Genomic DNA, 16,636 nt, shown 5'->3' on the forward strand with positions numbered 1-16,636 from the left:
CTATATATTTTTATTATTTATGAACGCATTTGTTTTCCTTTTCTTATTCCTCAATAGAGGGCTCTGTCAAAATTGAAGTCGCGTCTTTGTGAGTTTTGTCATTTGTGACGTCACACTATTGATTGTAGAAGAGATAGTCGTCTCAGACGCCATCTTAAAACAAAGTGATATAAGTTTTGGTAGAGTAGATTAGGAAATAAATCTAAAGTAATCTTCAAAAATACATTAGCTTACAAGCTTAGATATTTATAAAATCAATTCATTAAATTTAACGGACCGAGGTACTGATTTATTTTGTTTTTAAGACTTTATAAATGGGGGAAAAAAGTTACTTTGTTATTTACCGTTCTTTACTAATTTTTTGTTTGTACCGTTATTGTGCCACAAATAATATGAGAAGATATAAAGTGTTGTGAATAAAGTGTTCAAATTAAAAGTTTTAAATGCTAATAATCGGTTCAGCGTCCCTCAGCCTACGGATGTAACACGTCAATATAATTCAGAGGGCAGGGCTAGTTTCTGTTAAAACATCAAGTTTTTTGTGGATTACTCGATATTTTACGAGACTATGCGGTCAATGAATGTGCAACATACGTGTCAGAGTGAAAAGCAGTTAAAAAAATAGTCTGTGTGAAGTGAAATTCCTGTGCAAATGGAATCTGTGAGAAAAGTGGTTGTGTAATGCATAGATTGTAATGGTTGCAGTTGGTGGTCGGTGCGAGGGTGAACTCCTGATGGTGTGTATATCGCAGCATGTCTGCACTCTCGACGCCGAGCGGCGGAGGCACTACGGCGCAGAGCAAGCCGACGTCCGGCAAGCAAAAATATCAAAAGTTGGACATCAATAGTCTGTACTGCGCTAATCGGGTAAGTTTTGCATAAAACATGACTAAGTAATAAAATATGAATATAACTTAGACACTCCACTTCTCAGTTCATCCATGAGACGCAGAATTTCGGCTGGCAGAAATTCTGCTGCATTCAGTTTCTTACAAAAGTCCTGTTTGATTCACACAAGCATAATTATGCGGCAGAAATTCTGCGCCTCACTAAATTATGCTCATTTGGCTTCACCCTTAGACCTACTTGTACTGGTACTTAACTACTAAATTACCCAGTAAATTATTATTGAGTAATTTTCTATAATGCAATAAATTGTATTAAAATTCTCATTTATTATCTATTTATATTATTTCAAAATATGATTTCGCATTTCACTGCTTAACTTCTAGTTTCTTCTAGTGACTGGAAATTAATTCTGTACTAAAAAGTGATATTTAAAAGTGAAAATGACAATAACATTGGTTTAAAGCTGAATAGTCCCATCTGGATAGTTTCAAAACTAGAGTTCGTTTACCTCCCTAGACATTCATTCGCCTTTGTTTTAACAACTGAAGATCATGTTTTTTGTAAATAATGGTCATTACTCTATATTACCATCCTTTTTGCATTATAAAAATTAAACTATAATCTTATATCTTTAAATGAGCAATTCTTGGAATCTCGGAATCGGCTCCAACGATTTTCATGAAATTTTGTATATAGGGGGTTTCGGGAGCGATAAATCCATCTAGCTAAGAATCATTTTTAGAAAATGTCATTTTATTCGTGTTTTATCGAATACCGAGCGAAGCTCGGTCAAATAGCTAGTGTTCCTTAAACATGTAACTCTATGTAATTTTTTTGTTAAAAAGAAATTTAGTACTTTAATAAATATCTCATACGTTTTCATTTTAAAATTTGTTGTTTTTATAGCAGATTAAACAACAACTTGATCAAGAAACTGAATGTAATTTTTGTTTGATAACAATGTTTAATAATAATATATAGTAATGATCCGGTTTTTTTAGCAAGTCATCTGTTCAATAAGAGTCTTGATGGCGAATCTGTTAGCATATCAGAAGTGCTATTATTCCATTAACTAATGATAAAATTGTTCCAAATCCAGCATATATCATGTTACAGTACAATAAATAAAATTACCTAAACATTTTTCAGAACGAGAATTCGGAACCGTCCTCTGTAAAATCTCAACTAAGCCGTAAACATGGAATGCAAAGTCTTGGAAAAGTTCCCTCCGCAAGACGTCCACCAGCCAATCTTCCATCTTTAAAAACTGAAACCGGTCAAGATTCTAATGCTAAGTATGTTGTATTTTACTTTTTAAAATTCTGCTGTATAGTTATTATGTTTTCTTTTTCATAACATTGTACACACATAATACAAATTAGTTAGCACAGAACTTCACAGAAGTAGTAGTAAATGTCAGAACAAAGAAGGCAGTCAATCTTGGCTACATATTACTATCTTAATTACTATCTTAACATAATATGTTGAAGTTGATCAATATTGCATTCACAATTCACATCAACCAATTAAAGTAGGGCATTTTAAAATTTAAGATAGTAATATGTAGCCAAGATTGACTGCCTTCTTTGTTCTGACATTTACTACTACTTCTGTGAAGTTGTGTGCTAACTAATTTGTAGTGTGTAAAACATCTTGTTGTTGTACCTGTGGTGAGTTAAATAAACATTTTTTTTATTTTTATTTGTATATTTCCTAATGTATTTTTATATTTTCAGCTCTGTTTCTACTACAACAACAACTGTATCTGCACCAGTAACATGCATTTCTCAGACAATAGTAAGTTCTGTTTGTTTTAATATTAAATTAGTTCCGTGTGCTTCTGATATTGAAACAATAGATTATGTAAATGTAACTAAAGCAATTATATTGTACATTCCATTATAATGTGAAGCACATTCTTATAATAAATAATTTTATTTGTTTGCAAGGATTTAAATAGATTTTTTTTTGAGATTCATATAATGCTTATGAAAAATTTGATTACAATATCATGCCAAAAATAGGGTTCATTAGTTGAAATTTTAAACTTTCGCGTTGCATTATAATTAAAAATTATTATTCGGGACTTAATGCAACTTATTCTAGTAGTAAAAAGTATGTAGTAGCATTACTACTAGGATAAGTCGCGTTAAGTCCCGATTAATAAGGGTTTATTAGTATTGAAACAAGTTTCCATAAAATAATGTCAATGATTTTCAGACTACAACACCAAACAGCAATGTGGTTGCGGGAGCAGGGTCTGGAGGATGGGTCCCGCTGCCGCCACCCACGTCCCCACACTTCCGCACAGAGTTCCCCTCATTGGAGGCTGCGGCACAACCATCACATCGGTCTGCGGAGCACACTGCTACCCAGCCCCAACTCAGACCACAAAGTATGCATCTTTAAAGTGTTGTAAAATTTATAACTTATTCAACTCATCAGTAAGAGTGATGCCCCCCTGCTTTGAGATACGATGCTGTTCCGTCATAGGAACAAAATGACGCATTTTGTCGAACATAGTTGCGTTGTGGCGATGGACGTCAACGCAAAATATGACGACGACAGTGCAGCGCGCCAGTCATCCTCCCACCTCAACTGTCGGTTCCGGTAAAGCTGAGCGTCCACTGGATCGAAATCGGAGCGTACGGAGCGTCGTCATTTACAAAATGCCGATGGGGTGCGTCCACTGCATTCGCATTCAGCATCGGCAATTTAGTTATTTTTAATCCCTCATAGCCTGTTAACATGCTTTTTCATTATGGAGAATAGTGAAGAGGATATTGTTGTAATTAGCTGTATTTTATCAGAAGAGGAAAAGAGAAACAAGAGGAAACAAAATTCATTATTTGCCCAATATCACCCCAAATATTGTCTCTCCTCAGTTGGTTAATGTTGATGTTTTAGATTGTAAAGTTCTTCATATTTTTCCACTAAAGTAATGAAAATATCGTCATTCATCGTGAATAAGTATTTATGTATAGCCGTCGCGTCATCGCAAACACGTCAGAGCTTGAAACCATCGGAATCCGAATAGCCCGTTCACTGCGGATGACATCATTGGCATAAATTCCGGTCTCAGGCGCAGAAATGCCGATCCAGTGCACGCAGTACCATACAAATCAATACAAAGCAAACAAATCCGTACGCTCCGATTCCGATCCAGTGCACGCGCAGCTTATAAAGCTGCGCGTGCACTGGATCGGAATCCAACCATCCTGTGTCCTGAAATATGTATGTTAAACGACTAAACGATGCTGCTGCGGCAACAGCTTTGCAGTACACATTTGAAAAAACATTGAGCTGAATTGATTTATCCATTTGGGAACTAAGATATCATACCAAAGATGATTAGCACTAACTTAACATAAATTCTCTCATGACACATTTTACACAGAGAGAGGGAGACTTACAATCCTTCCCTTTTTGTAAGGGGCTAATGATGAGAAATAACAATAGGATATCTTAATATAATCAACGGGGCTAAAATGGTCACATTTAGTAATTACTCTCAAACAATTCAGCAAATGAATTGTCAAAACTGTCAAACTGACAAATGCCAAGTCAGTACAAAAATACAGAAATGAATTGCAAGCAGAGTTGCATTTTGCGATTTTAGAAAAATGATTCATATCATGATTCTTCAAAGCGACCATTTTAGCCCCACGGAGGTATTAGGGCCTGTCTAAATCTTAACGTCACGCACGCAAATTTATTTCAACGTAACGTAAAATGCACGTCTTTTTTCTACGTTTTTAAAAATAGTAAAAGCAGAATACGTGTTGTGCGCGTGCGTAGATGTAGAATCTAGATCAGTAGTGAAGAATGTTGCAGTTTTACAAGGCATGGCGACGTACAATGTTGCTATATCGTGACGTACATTTTACGTTACGTTAACGTAAATTTGCACGTCACGTCAACGTACCGTGCCACGTTACCGCACCGTTCCACGTTGACAACATCGTGATGTGGAAATGTGGACAGGCCATTAGAGATTATTATTATTTATTCGTGATATTGTTTGCCACACGAGATTTTCCATAAGAAAACATTTTCATTTCACTTCAACATTTGGATATCTCTACCTAATTCCGACCTCTGCTTATAATTAAGAGACAAGAAGTATTTCTTTTTGACATTACTTATTTTTTCTTGTATAGCGGAAGGCAGTTGGACGTCCGGTGGGACAGCCGGCGTTCGGCCAGAAACTTCATCGTCTCCCGCCGCCGCTCCCGCCTCCACGCCCGCCTCACAGCAAACACCCGCCTACCGTGCTATTCTGCCATCCTTCGTATGTTAAATGTTTCATTTCATACTTAACAATTTGCATTTTGTTGTAAAATTATCATTTATTACTTTATTTTTTCTTTAAGCTGATGAAAGGTAGCAATGGAGCTGGCCTCGGATTGGGAACATTGAGTACTCTTCGTGACAATAGAAGCAATACAGGAGGTAGCAACTCGAACAGTAACTCGAGTCAGAGACAAGTGCCCCGGCAGCCCGTCACACCCAGGGCGGTGGAGGTGCTCACTGCTCGCCCCATACTGCGTGAGGAGCAAATATCTTCACTAGATGACATCTCACGGGATGCAGGATGGGCACAGCATGACGACATTGATTATGAGTAAGTATTTTTTAATGTTATGAAATAGCCGATGTTGTAAAAAAGAAGACTTACCCTAAATAATATTTTAACTTTGTTATAATATAGCCTAAATAACAAACTATAACTAAGGATATGTTATTTTCAGTCAAAAATTGGACTTTTCGGATGGTGAATCGTCGACGCCGGCTAGTAAAACTGTAAAAAATAATAATCGTTCCAATGTTGAGAGCGAGCGCAGCGAATCTAAAATAGAAACCGGCGATGAGGAGCAGCTGTGGGCCGAAAGACGGCAAAAACAGAGTAACGAAGTGGCACAAGCAGTCGCGAGAGCTCGCCAGAGAAAGGAAGAGGAGCAGCGCCGGCAAATGAGAGACGCGTCTACACAAAAAGACAGGTCTGATAGAGGCCGCAATGATAACAGGGAACGTGATATTGACAGCCGGGAAAAAGATAGGAATCCTCCTAGGGACCGGGATCATGCAGAAAGCGACAAGGAGCGAAATGACGTAAGGGAACGCTCGTTAAGGGAAAAAGACGTCGACAATAGGGACCGCGACCGTATGGACAATAGAGATAGGTTTGAAAATAGGGACCGTGATCGCGATCGTGACCGTGATCGTGACAGAGATAGGCCGAGCGAGCGGGATAGAGGTAGATTAGATAATAGAGAACGTCAAGATGACAAGGAACGCGAAGTACGCGAGAGGGAGAGGAACGATAACCGCGATCGAATGGATCGCGAGAGATTCAACAGGGACAAAGATCGTAATGAAAGAGACCGCGAGAGAGACAGAATGGATCGCGATCGTGACTTCAGGGAGAGAGATTACGGCCGCGATAGGGACAGGGACCGCGATCAATCTAATCCAGCTTTCTCGAAACCGTTCAATGCCAACTTACCCCCGCGCTTTTTGAGACAGCAACAGAATCGGCAGCAAGAGGAACAGCATAAAGGTGGATGGGCATTTACTGGCAACAAACCAGCGCCCAGAAGACAAGAGCCACCCCCATATAATGCTCCGAGGCATGCAAATGGTCGCCGTTCCTATTCTAGGTATGTCCTTTTTGAATTGTGATTAAATCTATATTTTTTACTTTTTAATTTATATTTTTCTTTGTTATTATTTTCAGGGATTATTCTGATCGCGAAGATGATGTACGCAGGGACAAAGATGTATCATCGGGCCCCCAGTGGCGATCTGAAATGCAAGACTACGAACGATCTGGGCGTGAGCTGGATAGATCTAATTCTAAAGATTCGAATGACTACAAGGATCGACGTAGTGACGATAGAAAACCATCAGAAGCGACACCTATAGATCCACTACAACAAAGCCGAACTGCTGCGGATAAGTTAACAGAAGTGTTTGAGAGAAAAAGTATAGGTTTAGCTGAGCCCTTTGCTTCTAGCGATACCTCGCCACAAGTTGCAGTTGCCGAAAGACGAGTTACTCCCCCATCTAACACAGTGCCGAGTGACTCATTTGAAAAAGATTTCGGCAAGTCTTCGTGGGCAGAAGTCGCACAAGAAGAACAAAATGCGCTTTCAAGGACGGAAAAAGAGCCATCACCGAGGCGTAACTTAGAAGAGTCAAAAGAAATTGAAATATCTGAGAATAAGGCCGTTCATAATCCTCCACCCGCATTTAACACGCATCAGAATGCAAGCAATAATTCTTCCAACTTATCAACCCAATCCCACTCCAATATGTATAGTAGTGTTGCGAGTTCAAATAGTTCAAGCAATGCCCAAATCTCATCTCATCAACAAGTTCATGTGCAAAATATGTCATCATCCACTTCAGCTATTCAAGTAAAAGAAAACATTGAAATACAACCCACCATTGCAACAAGCATGCAGGCAACTAAAACCATGTCATCCTCAGAAGTTTCTTCTAATATACACCTTAACGTAAAACAGCAAGCACCAGAAAGTATTCAACAAAACAAGCAATTCAGTACTCAAAAATCCGAAAGAGATCTATCAGAGTCCGAGTCATTGGCATCTAAATCGAGCACAGACCCCACTAATGCAGGACATATTTCCAGTTCTTTGGATAATACTTCTGGTCTGGATCAAAAACGTGCCCTCGAAGATAAGAGAAATTTCAGTAATGAACAACTAAATAAGATGATAAAAGATCCTATTGAACGAAAATCGAGCGGCTCGGGGTCTGAGAAGAAAGGACGACCATACAATAGTGGTGGTTACAATGTGTATGTCAGGGGATGGGGAGCGAGAGACACTAGAGGTCGCCGTACGCATCGTAGTTCTAGGTCTAACAATAGAGCGAGTGAGTCGGATGGTTCGACAGAAGGTTCAAACGTGGAACGCAAGGAAAGGCGCAAAGCGCCGCGAAGTCCTAGAGGTGGAAAGAAACAGGAGAGACCTGAAGATGCAGCCCAACCTTCCTCGGAACAGATAGTTCATCAGACTGATGGCTTAGAAAATAGAGAACCATTTGCTCCTAGAGGTCAGCCTTCTCGTAGAGGTAGAGGTGGATTCCAGGGTACGTCTAGGCCCCCGGCGCCAGCTAAAAGGCTAGCTGGATATGGACCTCCGAATACGAAAAGTCCGTTCGGTCAAGCCAATAGAGCCGTTAAAGACGGCGAGGACGGCAAGGACAACCTGGAAGATAGGGAAAAATCTAATAAATCTCGTGCAAACTCCTCCAATCGGAGAGGTCGAGACAGGCGTTTGAAAGGTGCTGGTGGCCCACAGAGTGGAGAAGACGAAAATTGGGAAACAACTTCTGAACATTCTGAGGGTGGAACGAGTGGTCGTCGACGTTCCGGCGGCAGACAGAGTTCTCAATCCCAGAAAGGTCCACATGGCGGACGTAATCAAAATGCTAACAACCGCCAAAACAACTCGCGCAGTCAACAAACGACTAAGAAAGATATGGGAGGAGAAAATAAGGCCACTGAAATAGCTGAAGGTTTCAATGATCTTAAAATTTCTAGCAATAAGAAAGACGAAGAAATTGTTGATGACGGTTTTCAAGAAGTTCGTAATAAGAAAACCTCTAAAGACGCAAGGGGCACTCCTAATACAGGTAAAGAGGAGAAGCAACCGAGATCTCGGTCTAACCAAGGTGGAGGAAGGAATGGGTCCTCAACAAGAAGTGGAAATGATAAGTCAAACTCGCGTGGTTCTGCTCCCGTTAGCGGCAAACCGAATGCTCAGTATGATAGGCCTCGGCAAGCTAATTTGGCACCTCGATTTGTAAAACAAAGGCAGAAGCAACAGATGGGATTGACAAGCAGCTTCGGACCGGAGACTGGCAATGCACCTCCTCCTCCAGCTGTCAATGCTTGGGACAAGCCTATCGCTCAAACATTGCGAGGAAACGTGGAGGAGCCCACTGAAGTTCCTGTCGACGCCAAGTCGAGTCAATCGAGCCAGCGTAGCAGTCCCGGCGATAATGCAGCAGAAGCCAAAGCGGCTATTGTAGCACCTTCTCCTTTAGGACCTGAAAAAGCGGGAGTGCTAGATGGAGCGACTCCTCCAGTAGAGACTATTATATTTGAGAATACCAATTACAAAACTGCACCGCCTGCAGAGGCTTTGAAACAAAAATATCAACCAAATTCAGCAGGACCCAAGCCGCAAGGGGAGGAAGTATCCAGTGAAATGGAGTCGAGATCTATGTCATTCAATGGCGACGTGAGGGCGAGGCCGAGGTCTATTCAGGAATTAATGATCAAGGCCGAGACCGGACGACCTGTGTCCGAGGCCGAAGGGTCCCTCGGATTGCAAATGTCGTTCGACACAACGCAAAAACCTGAGGACTCCTCGGACATGAAACTAGACTTCGCATTCGACTCCGATCTCGGACAACTCACGGAAGACAAAACTAGCAAGTCACTGGGGCTTCCGAGGGGTACACATAATATGAGCACCTCCAACACAATCTCACCACTGGCGGCGGATCTCAATTTAAAAATCGCTAGTGTTAAGAAGGTGTGGGAAATGCCCGCCGTAGCTGAAGGTAGCGAGGAATTGCAGTTCGCTGGATTCGAGGAGAATAACACGGAGACGGGTGCTCCACCGAATGTGTGCAAAGTGAAACCGACTCAGCAGCTCCAGTCGCCGCCGCCGCAGCATTACAATCATGTGAGCTACCAGGGCGGGTACGGTGGGCTATCTGTGCCGTCGCCTCCCGCTGTGTTGTTCAATTCATCGCAGCAGTTGCTGGGCTCATCTCAACAGCTGCCACAGCAGGGTGGACTATATGGCGCTTTTTTGGATCAAACTCGAGGACAATTTGGAGGATTTCCAGGAAACCCGTATGGTGCTGGCTCTGCTACTCCATACAATTACCAGCCACCTCCAGATATGTTCCAAAGCCTTCCGAGTCAATATCGCATGGTAAGCCCATTTATATGTTTTTGTAAATTATTGTTTTCTTTTTTACCTAAAAGTTTTAAATAAAATATAATCGTCGAAATAGTGTTGCAAGTTTAATATGTTTTCTTTATTTTTTAGGCGGCAGCTGCAGGAGGCGGGGCAGCTTTCGGTCAATCCGGACAACTGGGTAACAGTCCAAGCACTGTCCTTATTTCAAGCACCTCAAATTCCCTCATGTCGGCTACAGTCAAGCCTTCAACTCAACAAATTGGTGCCATTGGTATATATTTTTAGTAATGTTGAATACTTGAAAAACTAAAAATTAAGACCTAGCATACAATATGTTTACCTATTCTTGTCTGCCAAATGACATTTCCAATTTATAAGACAAAGGCATCTGTCAATAAGACATGTAAAAAATATATTAGTAAAGTGTTTCCTACATTCTCTTTAACAGTCTTGTTAAGCTCGACGTTCTCACATCATTTTCGTAACACATTGTTATTCAACAGGCAGTAAAGGTGGTGCAGTGGGTGGGGTCGGCGGAGTAGGCGGGGTCAACACATTTCAACAGCAGTTCCTCGGCTACTCGGCGCCGGTGGGCGACGCGTCGTACTCCCTGCCCGGCCTGATGCCCCGCCCCGCGCCCCCCGCCTCCTCCTACTACTCGCCCTACCAGCCGCCCACCGCTCCGGCGCCCACATACCCGCTCCAGTTCACGCAGCAGGCTCAGTCCAACGCGTTCAATTCGCCATTCCTCTCATCTCAAATACACGTCGCGGCGGCCGTTCAGCAGATGCAAGTGAGTGAGAGAAGAAATATATTTTACCTATACAAACCATAAAAAAAATTAAAATATAATTTTCCAGACCAAACAATGTCGAAATATCCCAAAATGAACCTACCGAAAATGCACCCACCTTCTTACTATAGTTTGTGCGTTTTATGATGATATGCGTGACACATTATAATTGGCAATAGTAGGGAAGTTACCTAACAAAAATTAATCGATAGTTTAAAAATATCGAATCACTTCGTAAAGGAATTGCAATCGAAATTATCGATTTCGTACTGACATTTCAGTGGTGCCGGCGGCGATTTAAGATGGCCGCCCTTTTTTATCGATTTGATTTCGATTCAACCGAGTCAATCTCTATTGACATAAGTTCCATTTCATGCATATGACATTTTTCAAATGTTTTCGTAACAATAATTTTATACTTTCACAGTTAATATTTATAATTTTTATTAATAAGTTAGCAGCACACAGCAGTACTGACATTTCAGTGGTGCCGGCGGCGATTTAAGATGGCCGCCCTTTTTTATCGATTTGATTTCGATTCAACCGAGTCAATCTCTATTGACATAAGTTCCATTTCATGCATATGACATTTTTCAAATGTTTTCGTAACAATAATTTTATACTTTCACAGTTAATATTTATAATTTTTATTAATAAGTTAGCATTTAGCATGTTAGCATTTGTCTGTCACCCATATATATCATCTTAGAACGCACAAACTATAATAAAGAATTTAATACAATAAAATATAATATGTATTATGTTTCATGCTTCTTAATAAAGTGAATATTCTTATTTATCAGACATTGTAAATCGTATTCATTGTTTAAATATTGTCATTATATAGTAAGGGTGTACAACATATGTGTAATGTGTATACAGCATGACTGGTTAGACATGTTCATTGTTCAATACTCGAAGATGCGATATGTGACTATTGTATTAGAAGAAAAAAATCAATTGATTACCGAGCAGATGTAGCTTAAAGTTAAATAATAGCCCTTAAATAATTACCCAACGCAGGGACACCGCGCGGGAAGGGTAGCGGCGCGGTGTTTCTTTGATGGCGCATGCCGCCGCGCCGGCCGCATATTATGTTTTACTAGTGTCCATGATTCATTTATTTGAAGGAAAATTTGGTCAAAAATTAAGTACCTAATTTTATTACATAATTATAATGAGAATCGAGTACTGAGTACTCTCCTTAAGAATAGCAACATAATAATATGTCTCACATAAGTCCGCGAAGTTGTTTCCGAGTTTAGTAACAAAAATTGTGTGTATAATTATTTGTCAATTTTACTTTTATTTAATAAAATCCTCAGCAACAATACCGCGCGCCGCCTCTGCAGCAGCAGTACGCGCCGCAACCGCGCCCGCCGCCGCAACTCAAGAGCCCGCTGCACGAGCACGCCAACGGCTTCGCGCAGCTGTGCGACTCCGCCTCCCCCACGCCCAAGGGCGCCAAGCAACAGAAGCCGCCGCACTCCCCCCCGCACAAGTACCACCCGCAGCACCCGCCGCCGGCCCACACGCCGCACCAGCACCACCAACACCCGCATCAGCACCAGCAACAGCAACACCAGCAGCACCAGCAACACCAACAACACCAACAACACCAACAACACCAGCAACATCAACAGGTAATAACTTGAGATACATAATCTTATATCTTTAAACGAGCAATTCTTGTGTATATATATATATATACTAGCTGTTGCCCGCGACTTCGTCCGCGTGGACTTCAGTTTATAGCGCGCGATGTCAACAAAATTGGTGTCAAAAGCTTTTATAAAAAAAAGCCTGATACCCCTTAAATCAAAACAGCTGTGCAGTGTGCACATAATATTTCATTTTTTTAAATTAAACCTTATATTTTATGCCAAATTTTAAAGCTTCTTTAGCCCCCCAATTACACAACTTTACCCATAAACTATTTATCATTGATAGGTTTAAGGTTACGTCACTGTATATAATATAAAGTACTGACTTATTAAATAACGTAAAATAGAAATAACAATCGAAAAAAATCGTAAAAAAAAAAACTATGTGTATGATGATACCACTTCTTATAGAAAGATGTTGGGCAAGCGTTAGCGCGATGTAAGAGACGCACGGCGCCATCTATTATGAATTTTTGGAACTAACTTTATTTGAACAAATTTTCGTATTTTCACCCCCTTACAACCCTTTTTTCCAGTAAAAAAGTAGCCTATGTCCTTTCTCAGGCTTTAGGCTATCTGTATACAAAATTTCATTACAATCGGTTCGGTAGTTTTGGCGTGAAAGCGAGACAGACAGACAGACAGACAGAGATACTTTCGCATTTATAATATTAGTATAGATAATTGGAATCTCGGAATCGGCTCCAACGATTTTCATGAAATTTAGTATATGGGGGGTTTCGGGGGCGATAAATCGATCTAGCTAGGAATCATTTTCAGAAAATGTCTTTTTATGCGTGTTTTATCGATAATCGATAAGCAGAAAAATATGACTCTTCCTGACATCTATTGGCAAATAATAATACTATTTTGTAAGCAACTAATTGTTTTAACGACCAGCAGATGGCGTTATTAAGTAACATGAAGTCAATGAGTGTTTGCTATACCGAGCAAAGCTTGGTCATCCAGGTACTAAATAATAAATGTAAAATGCTTTTTAAAAAAGTCAACAAAAAGCGTTTAGTGAAAGAGAAAGATTTATAAATGCTTTCGTTTTCCGTATTCAAACATCCGAATCCTTGAAATCTGTTGAAAACACCTGCATCATGGGTATCGCAGACACTTGGGGATTGATGGGTTAACTGACGCACATGTTCGCTTCTTTCTGAAGGGAACAAATTCTGCACATACGTTTCAAGTGCAAGCAGACTTGTCTCACGGAATTCCAATTCGAAATTCTACATTAGGAAATCGACGGAAAACAGATAAAGTTACTTCAAAATGTAACTACAGCAATAGTAAATTATACCTGCATTTTCAGATGGTAGGCGGTGGTAACAACGGAAGGGGCGGTAACAACGGTAACGCGATGAACCGCGGCGGCATGGTGGCCCCGCGGTACCCGGCGCCGATACAGCGGCCGCATGCGCCCGCGCTGCCCATGTACCGCGCGCCGCCCGCGCCCGCCCCTCGCCAGCACCACGCGCCACGACACAACCTCTACTACCATCATCATCAGCGTAGTGAGTGATCCAATTCAGAATTCTGCTCTATTCTTAAACTCGACCTCGCAAAGCAAAATTATTCTTTTTTCTTCGACAATCTTAGTTGATATAGAAATGATGAAAACACTGGATGTGTTTCTAATATTACATTAATGCAAAAGTACATCTGTCTGTTACCTCTAGGGTTGCCAACTTTTTTCACAAGAAATAGAGTATATTCAGATCACTGAAATATTTTAAACAGTATTTTAGAAAAATGAACAGTATATTATTTATTTATTCGTTTAAATACGTACATTATTAGAGCTTCTCGCCAAACTTACTAAAAATAAAAATAAAATGTCTAAGCGTCTAAGTTTAATATGGCATAATAAAGTGTTCTCACCTTGATGCTAAAAACAGTATTTTGTATACTTTATTTTTGTTCAACAGTAAAAAGTATAATTTAGTGAATAACAGTATAATACTGTTCAAAACAGTATAGTTGGCAACCCTAGTTACCTCTTCACACCCAAACCGCTGAATCGATTTTGCTGAAATTCGGAATGGAGATACCGTAAGTCCCGGGAAAGGACATAGGATACTTTTATCCCGGAAAAGTGTACGATTTCCTGGCGATAAAGCTAATTTTGGCACAACGGAGTTGCGTGCTTCACTAGTGATGTAAAAAACAAAAAAACTACGATTGACAAGTACTTACTCTAAACAAAATGGTAGTGTTAAAAGTAAATAGCCGCGTACTGACTGAGCGAGCAGCTTCGCATGGCAATGGGCATTGTCCAAAAAAAATCACATGTACATTTTGAATTTTTTTTCGTTAAAATAGGGTATTTTAAGAATATAAATTAAATAATTTTGAAATTCATTGGCTAGTTTTTTCTCAATAAATTTTTAAAGTTTCGCTCTGACGTCATCATCGGCGGACAATTGACCTCTGCAGTGTTTTAAAGAAGATTACAAAAGTTTGAAACGTATTGTTGGTCGAATTTATTGCTAATTTAACGCCATTGAAGGTCAAACTAAGGTTAAACATATTTGTTCAAAAATATAAGTAACTAATGGGTATTTTTTTCGTTTATATACAGAAAAACGATCACTGACCTTATTCCCCGAAATGTTTTAGTAATGAGCAAAATTAAAAAAAAATGGACAATCCCCATTCCTCGGTCGGTCAAGACGTGCCTCGCTAGAGGCAAACGTACGCGCTACCTCGCCCAAGCGTGCCGCGGCCCGAGCCGATCTTGTCGGTTTTTGTCGATGCTCAAAGGCGCTTCGGTATGTTTGCTGCGCTCACTCAAGACGGTAATGTTTTGCCTCGCTTATTCTTTGCGTGAGTTATGAGCGTCGATGCTGGCTCGACCTTGCCACGTGAGGCAGCCTCGGATTAGAAAACTTACAGACCGGCGGCATGCGTACTGCGGCAAATGTCCAAGGCTGCCTCGCGAGGGCTGCTCGCTTGATCAGTACGCGGCTAAAGTCATATTATACATTACTTTAGTTTTAATATCTTTTAAATTGTAGATGGGGGAGGAGGCAACGACCGTCCCAACGAGGGGACCGAAGTGCCGACCAGCGTAGAGGACACCAACGACGCCGCGCCCGTGAGCGAGGCGACCCCCGTAGCGGAGGTGAAGGCCGAGTGAGCGCGGCCCGCGCCCGGCCCCCGCTCCGCCCCCGCCCCGACTCGTCAGTGCTCGGTTCACGAGTGGAGCCCGACCGGAGCGGCCCGGCTCCACCACGGACTCGACCCGCACTCGGCACACGTGCGCCCGACCACACTCGCGAGTGCTCGGCCCGACCCGTCTCCGGCGGCGACCAAGTGTGTAAAGCACGGACTATGTTTGGCAATAACGTCATAAGACTTAGGTTCTCGGTATTTTCGTCGTAAATTATAAAAAAAAGTGATTTAATATTATTCAAAAACCATACAAGTCAGTGCGCCCGTGACGCGTCATCTCGTCGGTAAAATTGGCCCTGGAGGCCGCGATCGCGTCCGCGTGGTGTCTGTTAGTATGTAAATATAATGATTGGACGGACATTCGGCTGTCTATTTGACTGTTATTATTTAAGTATATGTACGAAGAGGCCGACGGACACGCTCCGTGCGGCCGACTGCACTGCGAGGACCTCGCGTCCATATGACCGATGCTGCCTCGAGACTTCTCACTAGTAAATATGTAGCCACGTTTTTGCATAACGAATGTCGATGCAATATAAATAATTTAATTTGGAGCGGAAATGTCTGAGAGGTGATCCGCGTCTACGGCAGACCGGTTTCCGTTGTGCTCCATGTATCATAATCAATTATAATATGCGAATAAAATTATTATGACGGATATGGTTATTCTTTCTCTTCCTTTTATTACCGAAGTTAGAGTCCAGGAGACAAGTACATATGTTGTAAAAATAATCTTGTCTAAACTTTGTTATTTACTGGGTGTGTGTGTACTGTGGAGCACTGACAATAAAACATAATAGAATCTCTTGAATTTGAAACCACCTTACAGATTAGTGAAATCGCCGTAAGCCAATTATTTCATTAACCCCACGAAGTTGAAGGACCTCCGAAGCGCGGCCGCAGCCTAATTTTTTAGGGGATGGTCACGCATTTCATATTGAAACAATAATTATAGATCAACTGAGGTGCGTTTATTATTTTAACATCAATTGAAAATCATTTTAGAGAGTACAATTTTCGGAGGTTCATGTCCCCAGTGAACTCAACTCCAATGTAGCTAATAAATAAAATATAATAGCTATACAGATAAAAATCTAAATTTCAAAATATTCGCCGTTAGCATTTTTCCAATTCGTCCTTTGTTAAAAATAATTATTCTCGTCGCAAAAGGGGTTTTATCA

General features: G+C 40.9%; 1 protein-coding gene across 1 annotated transcript; it reads left to right on the forward strand.

The window, feature by feature from the left end:
* Positions 1-114: 114 nt before the first annotated feature.
* On the forward strand, positions 115-16,113 carry LOC121729801 (protein split ends-like). The gene is made up of 14 exons (XM_042118427.1): positions 115-281; positions 706-867; positions 1,999-2,144; positions 2,586-2,646; positions 3,070-3,244; positions 5,010-5,140; positions 5,223-5,473; positions 5,601-6,509; positions 6,587-9,827; positions 9,945-10,086; positions 10,319-10,608; positions 11,934-12,251; positions 13,594-13,795; positions 15,299-16,113. The coding sequence occupies exons 2-14, from the start codon at positions 754-756 to the stop codon at positions 15,418-15,420; spliced, it is 6,102 nt and encodes a 2,033-aa protein (XP_041974361.1). The 5' UTR covers positions 115-281; positions 706-753; the 3' UTR covers positions 15,421-16,113.
* The last annotated feature ends 523 nt before the right edge of the window (positions 16,114-16,636 follow it).

Source organism: Aricia agestis, chromosome 8 (genome assembly GCF_905147365.1).
Source record: "Aricia agestis chromosome 8, ilAriAges1.1, whole genome shotgun sequence".
Classification (NCBI taxonomy): domain Eukaryota; kingdom Metazoa; phylum Arthropoda; class Insecta; order Lepidoptera; family Lycaenidae; genus Aricia; species Aricia agestis.